A 9719-nucleotide genomic window follows, 5' to 3' on the forward strand; every position below is an offset into this window, starting at 1 on the left:
GCAAGACAGCAAGAGCTCTTTTGCCCACAAGCAAGGTGCAGCTGCAGGTTGATATAATACCCTCTTGTGCAGCCCGGAAAAAAAAAATATAGATAAAACAAACTTAGTGTCCTACACAATTTGCCTTTTTAAAAACAAAAGGCCACAAATAAAGAAAAATCAACTCCCTTTCCCCAACAACTCATCTTTTAACAGTTGGGGTTTTTCCCCCTCGTCCCCATTTTTTTTTTGGTGACAGAGCAGCTGTTTTCCTGCCAAAGCAACATTAGCTAGCGAAAACGAACCCTTTCTCCACTCTTTTTAAAAATAGCTTTTTTTTTTAAGCTACTTATCCAAACAACTGCCAACTGCTTTCTCGCGGAAAGCAATTGCCCCCAACTTAGGATCAGAGTCCATAGGAATTACGATAGCTCTTATCAGGATCAATCACCATCATAAGGGAAAGGGATATAAAATGCTATCAGCTTATTTCGTTCCAAGTAGATAAGAAGAGATCTACAGGTGTTTCACAAAGGAATCCCGTTAAGAACAGTTAATCAGTGGATAAAACCTTCCTTTAAGTCAAATGTGCAAATACGCAGCTGCGAGCACCGGTGACATCAACAGGCTGCTTATCTCTACGCCTTTGTCCTGGATTTTTGGCACATTGTCTATGGTGGGATTTTGCTTTGGATTTTCAGCTAAAAACCTGCAGCTGAACATCATGAACCAAGCACAGCTCGGCTCTCCTTCTCCGCAGGCAGCATCCCTACAAGAACGAGAGCCTGCGCTGGAGTTCACCCATCCCTTCTTTATCAGCCAACTCTCAAATACTCTTTTTTTCACGGAAACGGCAACGCAGCTGAAGAGCACACCTTTGCTCCAGCAGCCACCTCAACTTTTCCACGGTTCAAGCAAACCAACGCCTTGTTGCATTAATAGAGACTCTTCCCCACCACCAAGCGCACCCACCCACATCAAGGCACGCTCCAAGACCATCTGTAAATGAGACATCCCGCCGCACCGAGATCATCAGGAGCAAATATCCAGTAGCAAATTAAGCTGCTGGGTTTTCAGCTTGTGTCATCGCTATTTAGCACCAGCCCGACAGTCTCAAAAACTAAACCAGAGCAGTCAAATCGGGTACCCACAACTGCTGGGAGGGTTTTTGCCTGGGCAGGGCAGCTCCAGGTCCATCCCTGCCCCACTCTGGTGGGGCTCAAATCCTCCCGTGCAAGGTTTGAGCATTGCAAGGATAAATTCTGCACTAACACCTCGGGAAAAAGAAGGTTCAGATAATTCAAGTTGGCCAAAAAAACAGTCGGTGCAAGGAGGCAGACAAATTTGCAGTCTCCAGGTGAAGGAGTTGAGGCCAAAGGGTCTGAATTCTGCAGCTGCAACAGGGTGCAACCTCCCGAGTTTATCGTTCAACATCCCCTGGGGTAGATTGAAAACCGGAGCCAAACATCCCCGGCTGAGCAAACACAGCTTCTCTATACAAACAAGCAAGTGAATCTTGAGGCATAATTTGTCATCTAATTGCACCAGCACACCCAGGATTAATTGTTGCATTTGAATGCAAAGAAGTTTTGATTTATGGCACGACCAGGTTTCATCAGCCGGTTACCGCCGACCGCTGCCAAACTCAAAGCCATTGCAAACAGCCAAAGACCGTCTCTAAAAGGGGATTTTTCTGCAAAGCTAAGGAGTCAAGTGTTATTTCATCACACACAAGCCTGCTCAGGCCCCCCTACAAATCAAGAGGATGAAATGAAAGCCTCTGCCACGTTTGCTCCAGACTCTACTGAGGACTTTTTAGCCCATGCACGATGGTGACTTGTCTCATTACGGTCTATGGGATTTTTTTTTTTTAAAGCATTACATGCAGGAAGAAGAAGCAGGTAAAAAAATAAACCTGACAAAGTTTTCCACATTTCAAAGACAAGGGAACGTTTAGCAGAAATCAAGCATTAACCCCCATCTCCCTTTGTCTCCAATAAAGGAGGGTAATTAAAACCAAGCCACTCTAAACCTAAATCAGGATTTTGGCAGGCTGCGGGCACATAACCACCGAGGGGTTGAGCCAAACCTTCCCGCAGCCACCCAACCCCACGGGCATCGCCCCAGGAGCTCCCCACACACTCACGCTTTGCTTCCTCAGGGCTGCCCCAGTTCAGCTCCCGCAGGGCCCCAGCATGAACCAGTAATCGCTTGGTGCTAAGCCAGGGTGCCCCGAGGGATGGAGCTTGCTCAGAAAAAAAAAAATCACCTAATAGCACCCGGCACAGCTCAAGCCAACCGCTCTCTTCCAAAAGCAAAAGAGAAGCACCCACCCTTCACTGCGGAGCATCGCGCTGAGAGCGTCACAGGGAGCAAGGGACAGGCGAGGAGGACCAGGGAGCAGAAAAGACAGCAGGCTTGCAGGGATGAAGACCACAGAGGGGCTGAACACCAGGCTTTGTAGGCAGCAAGGGCTCAGTCAGGTGTTCCCCATCCTGCTCCACCTGCTGAGGCTGATTGCTGGGGTTTTAGGCAAAGGAGGTAAAATGCACTAATTAAGCCAGGTGAAAGGATAGAGCCTCTAATCTGACCTTTACGTTGCCCTCAATGACCAGCAGCTCCCACCAATGAGGAGGAGGAGGGACACACTTGCAGCAGCATCACCTCAGCTGGGTACCCACCAGGTGTCCACATCCCAAATGTGAGCGCCCCGTGCTTGACCCCAATGCGTTTTCCCTGCAATTTCCCATTAGCTCACCCATCTCCAACCCAACATGGGTGCAAGCTGGTTTCTCATCCACCCATCTGCTAATGAAACCGTTTCCACTTCTCCAGGCTCGAGTTCACGTTTCCCACGTGGGAAGCGTGCCCTCGGCACCCAAGGGCTTGCCTTGCCGTGCGTCTCTCATGGACGTTCAGCGCTCAGGAAAGGTGCTCGGGGACAAGAGAGCGATGGGAGGTGGGGGCAGGAGGGATCTCACCCAGTTTCCTTCTGCTACGTTAACAGCAAAGGGAGAAACGCAATAGATCCGTCAAAAATGGAGATCCACCACAGGGTAGATACAGCCTGAGCTTGATGTTGGGAAGGGCTACGTAGCACTGACCCCTATTCTTAAGGGCTCAGGGCTCCAAATGAGCTCGTTGCAGCCGGCCGTGTAGCTCAGCACCATCTCTGCATCCCACCATGCTCTTCCTCCTTGGCATCAAGGGTCAGCCACGAGCACAAACCGGGAGGCTGCGGGCCCTCGACTCTGCGGCATCAAAGGCAGATACTGTTTCCCACCTGAAAAAGCATGCACAAAGAGGCAGGAAAATAATCCACGTCCCTTCAGAGCTGCCAAAATACTTTGCTGGGAACGCTGACTATCTTTCTTTAATGGCCTTCTTTTTGCTTTTAAACACCTGTAAAACAAAACACAGGAAAAAAAGCCCAAAAGATGCTGAAACTGAAACCACGCACTCAGCGTCACCCTGAAGGAGACGTTTCAGGTTAAATCATTGACCCGAGAAGATCTTTCTTTGCCCAGTTATGCCTTGGCTGTAGCCACTGCAGCACGCTCCGATGCGCGGGTATAAAATTGCCTCCGGTTGTGGCGGGGAGGGAGGAGGCCACAAACACCTTCAGCCATGGCGAAAAGTGAGAGTGGAGAACGCTGATTTATGGGGCACCGGGCTCTGAACTGCAGTTGGGGACACACACGGGGGAAGGTTTTTCCATCCCCTGCTCTCCTGAGTTGGGTTGGACCTGAAATGCACCTTGGACCTGAAATGCACCTCTGTGGGAAGTGAAGGTCTCTTTGCAGAAGATCCAAGAAGGTGAAGTCAAAGCCTTGATTCCTCCTTGCTTGCAGTAAATCCCTCCAACATTAACCATCACTTGGTTTGACTGCACCCGCAGCTACAGGGCAGTAGTTTTGGAGCGGTTTGATGTATCTACGGTGACTTTGTGGTTGCCTTCAGGCTGTTGCATGGAGACATCGAGGCGTCAAGGCATCAAGGCAAGTCAAGCCAACCTCATCGCACTAGGCAGGGAAATCGAGCCCCAAAGCAGGACCTGGCTGGTGGCAGAATGAGGCTGGGCAGGTCTGTGTTATAATTTAAGAGCTGGCTTAAACATAAACTCTTCTTCTTTCCAGCCTGATCTTGGACAGCCCAGCAAGGCCACGACCCACCATCCCCATCAGAGCAGCCTGGCTTCTCCTGCTTCTCCCCATGCTTGCAGAGATCAAGACGGGCAGAGGCGGGCAGGTTGGCCACGCGGCTGGTCCTGGTGCGACCTAATGGGAAAAACACTGCAAAGGTTGGATGGGGTAAGGATGAGTTTATCGAAGGGTTGGTGGACGTGGAGTACAGTCCAGGAGTTTTCCCTTATCAATTTCTTTGGTCCATGCTCCGTCAGCACAGGATGCTCACGTGTCCTCAAAGATGATGTTCTCCAAAGATGCACACAGAGCAAGCATTTGAACCTAAACCAACCCAACTGGGCTCTGGCATCACTGTGCTGCCTCCAGCAGCGTCCCCCAGCCTGAGATCTTCCATCCCTTGAAGAGAGGGACATCATCACATCGCTTTGGTCCTTGCAGGGACAGACCGGGCGTTTTGGGAACCGCTGAACGGCGAGGAGGAGGCTGCGAGGAAGCTGAAGGGCAGGCAGAGGAAGGATGGGCAGAGGAAGGCTGCCACCTGCTGTCCATAAAAACTTCTCCAAGTCATAAAATTGGACAAAATCCTGATTTGCGCACACATCTTAAAACACAGGTTCATGGCCCCATGGTGTGGTCATCCAGGGTGGGAGAACCACCAGCAACTCAACCCAGGTGGAAAGGGGAAGACCATAGAGGAGACTTGGAAAGAGGAGACCACCACGCCCCAACGGGCTGGTGAAAATCACACGTGGACAGTGGAGAAAGTGTCCTGTAGGACATTTCTTCAACCCCCTTCAACACTGGGAGCTACGATTAAGAAAACCAAGAAGCAACACGACAAGCGCTGTGCTGGCTGAGCTGAATTTCTCTTCTCCTGAGCCCTTCACCGCTGCAGATGGCTCCTGTGTCTTCCTGGGCCAAGGGCACATCGCAAACCGTGGCATCGTCAGCTAATTTGGTGGCATTAATAAATATCCCATCCAAGTGATGGGTAGGAGATCTGGACCTCTCCTCCAAAGGTTGAGCTAATTAATCTCCTACCTTCCTCCTCTGATGTCAAGGTTTCTCGTAAGGCCATTGTTGGCCCTAATTAAAAGGCTTTTCAAGATGAGTCTCCCCTGAACATCAGCCGTATTTTGACAGTGACAATAATTGCAGAAATCTCGTTGGTACAATAATAATAATTACCCAACCACAAGAGGAAAGGTCCTAGGAGAAGAGGACGGTAAGCGGCAGAGAAATCAGGACTTGGAGCCCTCGTCTCTTTTGGTGGGTGGTGTTGGGCGAGGGAGAAACATGGCCCAGCTTCCTAAGACTTGTTTTTCTCTGCCCATTGACCACGTGTCTCTAAAAAGGGCACATTTAGTACCCCGAGCACTGAACCATAGACATTCCTTAGCAAAGAGCTGGCCAAATATCTCAAAACTGCCCCAGAAACGCAGCCCACCATCAGTCCTCCGAATGAGCAGCCCTCAAAAGCTCGTCTGACCTCCCAGCGTCTTCAGGGAGCTGAGGGCTTTGCCCCGTGCCCAGCCAGAGCTGTCAGCACCCTCTTCTCCGGGGCCAGATCCGGTTCTTTAGGGCTACCCTCACTTTTGCTCTTCTCAAGCCTTTTTTCCTTCGCTGGACTCAAGGATTTTTAAAAAAAAATGAGCCCAGCTCCCAGGAGACGCCCCTGCAACACTATTGTCCTTGGCCCGATGAGTTCCAGATGTTCCCCCAGCTCCTGGGTTAAGCCTGGATGTCCCATGGGGGAAAAAACCACGACCCAGATCTACGGCCACCCACGGTGCCTCCTGTCATCCCCAAATCGAAGAAATGATGGTGAACGGCCCCAGTTTCAGATCTGGCCTTGGGGGACGGATCCAGGCTTGGCTCAAAAGTGGTGTCCGGCCGGCCGATGAGCTGTAACCCGAATTTGACATCGCAGGAAGCAGGAGCAAGTGCTTGGGTACCCAAATGCTTCTTTTCTATTTTTTGCTCTTGTTTTTTTTTCCGTACTGTTTTTTTTTGTAATGTTTTTTAACTCAAACCAAAGGTGTTCAACCCTGCGGGCGGAGAAATCATTTCTCCACGTAAGATGCCCGGTGGCAATAAGGGGCCATCTCACCTGAAAGGAGGAAACCAATAGGTCACGCCTTGGGTCTAAGAAGCGGAAAAAAATAGAAAAGACAAGAGAAACAACAATAATTAAAAAAACCCTCGCTGAAGGCATAAGCTGAAAAATACGGTAACAACTATATTTTTTGCAACAGACCCACTTGAAAAATTCTGTAATGATTCATAATGACCCGTCCAACTCAAACGAGGAGTACCGATGACCTACCCGTCAGCTTTCAGAATCCTGCTGACAAGCTTAAAAGCAGTGGTAAGGAGAGGAGTTCAGCCACAACCAACTCGAAGGAGGAAAATAGGATCTCGCTTTCCGGGGAGCGGTTGTCTTTGCAGACGGTAAGTGCTTTTTCCTCCCTTCTTTACTACCAATCTCTGAAGAAATTAAACCAGAGTAAGGAACGCTTGGTGACAAGCAACCAAAAGTCTGGTTTTTCAGCAAAGAAAGGGTGGGGGTTGGCATTTTATTCCCGTTATCTGCTAAGGCATCCAGCAAAGATGTAAAACTCGCATTAATCAACTCTTCTGAAAGCTGCTTTTCTGAGCAGGTAACGGTCGGGAAAGTTCTCCAGCACTCAGGCGCTAAGCTCAAAAGAGAAATATTGCTCCGAGATAGAAAAGGGAAGGTTTGTGGTAAAGTTTATCGCAATAAATTATATCTTTAGAGTATACAGACCTGTCCCTGTGGCTGTTCGCCTGCATCTAAGTAACGGTAGACGTGCCCATCGGTAATGGTGAGGGTGCGATTTTTCACAGGCATCCATCAAAATGCTGCCTAGGAGAGCTGGGAAGGAGGTTGGCTGGTGCTGGATCTGTCCCCTGCCACCCTGCCGGGGCTCCCGCACGGGCTGGGGGCGTCAGTGGCGATCGCAGCCCTGGCCATTTCTGTCTCGATTTCTGCCTTCTCCAGACAGACAAATGCAGATCGTCTGGTGGCTGTACCTCTCCGGGCTGGTGTTTGCCATCCTGATCCCGGCAGGGCAGCAGATGGGCGCCAAGGACTTGGATGAGACGTCCAGGTACGGAGAGACGGCCGGCGTGGGCAGGGGCTGTCGGAGCGGCTCAGCTCGCTCCGTTACCGATGCTGCCGGCCGTCCCAGCTTTGGGCAACCTCGCTATTGCAATGTTCCCATTTCTTTTATATTTATCCGGATGAGCTCCCTCCTGGCTCTGCACCAGCCCACGCAGGGACATTGCCATGTGTGTGTGTCCCCCCTCCAAGGATTTCTCGGCTGTGTCAGACCAGAGATGGGCTGCATGGGGATCCGGCGGGGCAGGTGATGCTTTGGGCAGGGTACTGAGCCCTGCTCCGTGCCGGCGGCTACGTGGGAGGAAAACCCTTTGGGGACCTTCTGCCGTGAACCTCAAGATCAGCTCTCCATCCTGGAGCTGGGGGAGGTTGATATAAACCTCGGGGCGGCACCACGCTCCCTCCCAGGGCGGCAAGAGGGGAGCAGAGTAGAGGCACAAACCCATCGCAGCCGAGCAAGATGTAATATGGGATAGGATAAGATAATATGGGATAGGATATGGCACATGTTTGATGTCGGGAACAACCCTGGCCAGGCTTGGCAGACCCCGCCCCAACATTGAAAATTAATTTTAGATATTATTGTAGTTTTTCTGGAGGATGCTCCACCCCATAAAGTACTTCACAGGACACAGCCCCTGCTCCGGGTATCTCCCGCAGAGAGGATGCCGCGATGTGCGTGAAACCACGTTTTCTTCTCCCATCCTTCTCTCCCGAGCAGATGGCAGTCGTACGAATCCCAAAGCACCCGAAGCTTCGCGTCCAACATCAAGCGACACTCGGAAGGCACCTTCACCAGCGACTTCACCCGCTACCTGGACAAGATGAAGGCCAAGGACTTTGTGCACTGGCTCATCAACACCAAGCGGTACAGGTAAAAAGGAGAGAGGGGAACAGGACCACACTGGGAAATAACCTCCCACCGTGCCATGAGCCCCCAACCTCAATCAAAAATGCAGTTTTACTTTTCCGCCGACTGTTTTCTTATTTTTGGCAGCCCCACGAAGAGGTACCCGAAGGAGGAGCCCCGCAGCATCCCCTTCCTGGCCGCAGTCCCGCTGCTCGCGTAAGTCATCCCAAACGGCGAACGTGGTGAATTAAAACCCAAGAAATGAGTAATTTTAAAATGTGGCCACAAATCAGCGGTTTCGGTGCAAAGGCAGAGTGCGGCTCCCTACGCCCGATGCTGCTTTGTATTTTCTCTGGCTTTTTACTGGTAATAAAATAAAACTTCCTTGTTAACAATAAAATTTACTTGTAATAAAACAAAACAAGGAAAATTAAGTTATCTGGGGCGGGGGAGTTAATAGTTGGGATGGGATGAGGCTGTTTGGTTCTCACCACTCTTTGTTCTCACATTTTACATTTCGTGTCAGCGTTAAGGCGCCGTTAGAGGGGACACGATCCCGTTGCGGTTTTGTCAGAGCAAAGCGGTCACTCCTTTGCAAAATGAGAAAATCACCGCCGCTGTTTCAAAACTCCTAAAGGGATTTTTTTGGGGGAGGGGGGAGGACAAGTTTCTATTCCGCAAAGCTCTTTGGTGTTTGTTTTTAATTTTTAAGGTACAATTAAATGGCAAAAGAAGGCATCAGCTTTCCAGCACCATCAGCCTGGGGATGCTGGACCCCCCGCCACGGCTGGTAGCGAGCGGATGCTCCACGGGAAGGATTTATCCATCACACGCAGCCGTGTTAACCCGGTCGGTGGTTCCCAGTCGCCTCCTCCGAAAATTTGCCCCCATGGCTCAGCCTTCCCTTCAAATCTGGATTTCTCCGCTTCCATTTGCTCTGTGACGGCTCCGGCGGCGCTGCAGATCCTGCAGCTTTCCCTAAATTGTAATAAAACCTTTGCGAAATACGGCTGCTGGTTCCTGACGTCGCCAACCCTCCCGAGCATCCCAGCGGGATCCCACGCGTTGGTGGTCCCGGGGGATTTTGAGGCATCGGGCCTCAACCCCGCCTTGGCTCAGGTGCTCTGTTTTTTCTCTCAATTCCTCAAGTTTTAGGTCAAAAGGCAATTGGGATGCGCCTGCCTGACCACAGAGACCTCTGCCAGAGGGGATTTTGAATGAAATTTAAAAAAAAAACAAACACAAAACTATATGAAAGGTAACTAGAACCTCCTTGGATTTAATTTAATGCTAATTAATTGTATTGCAAGTGTATTGCAACTCCCAAAAACGCGGGAGGAGAAACTGCTCGCTCTGGATGGGGCGATTTCTATCTTACGCTGGCATCTCCGTGTCCCCCCAGTGCCATTTCGGAGCTCCCTGCACACCCTGGGATGTGGCAGGGGTGACGTGGGTGACACTGCTGTCCCTCCCGCCGGCAGCACAGAGCTCGTTGCGATTACTGGCATAGAGAAATAAAGAAAATTTAAAAGAAAATTTAAAGAAAAGAAAATTTAAACAAAAGAAAATTTAAACAAAAATTTAAGAAAATCTGAAAAAATTA

General features: G+C 50.3%; 1 protein-coding gene across 1 annotated transcript; it reads left to right on the forward strand.

Annotated features, from left to right (window-relative positions):
* Positions 1 to 7154: 7154 nt before the first annotated feature.
* LOC104168523 (exendin-3-like) lies at positions 7155 to 8332 on the forward strand (the record flags this gene model as incomplete). Its single annotated transcript, XM_009709137.1, has 3 exons — positions 7155 to 7255; positions 7988 to 8140; positions 8264 to 8332. Coding segments are annotated over exons 1-3 (323 nt in total), but the record flags the coding sequence as incomplete, so codon positions are not given.
* Positions 8333 to 9719: the final 1387 nt, after the last annotated feature.

Source organism: Cariama cristata, unplaced genomic scaffold (assembly GCF_000690535.1).
Source record: "Cariama cristata isolate BGI_N322 unplaced genomic scaffold, ASM69053v1 scaffold26931, whole genome shotgun sequence".
Lineage (NCBI taxonomy): Eukaryota > Metazoa > Chordata > Aves > Cariamiformes > Cariamidae > Cariama > Cariama cristata.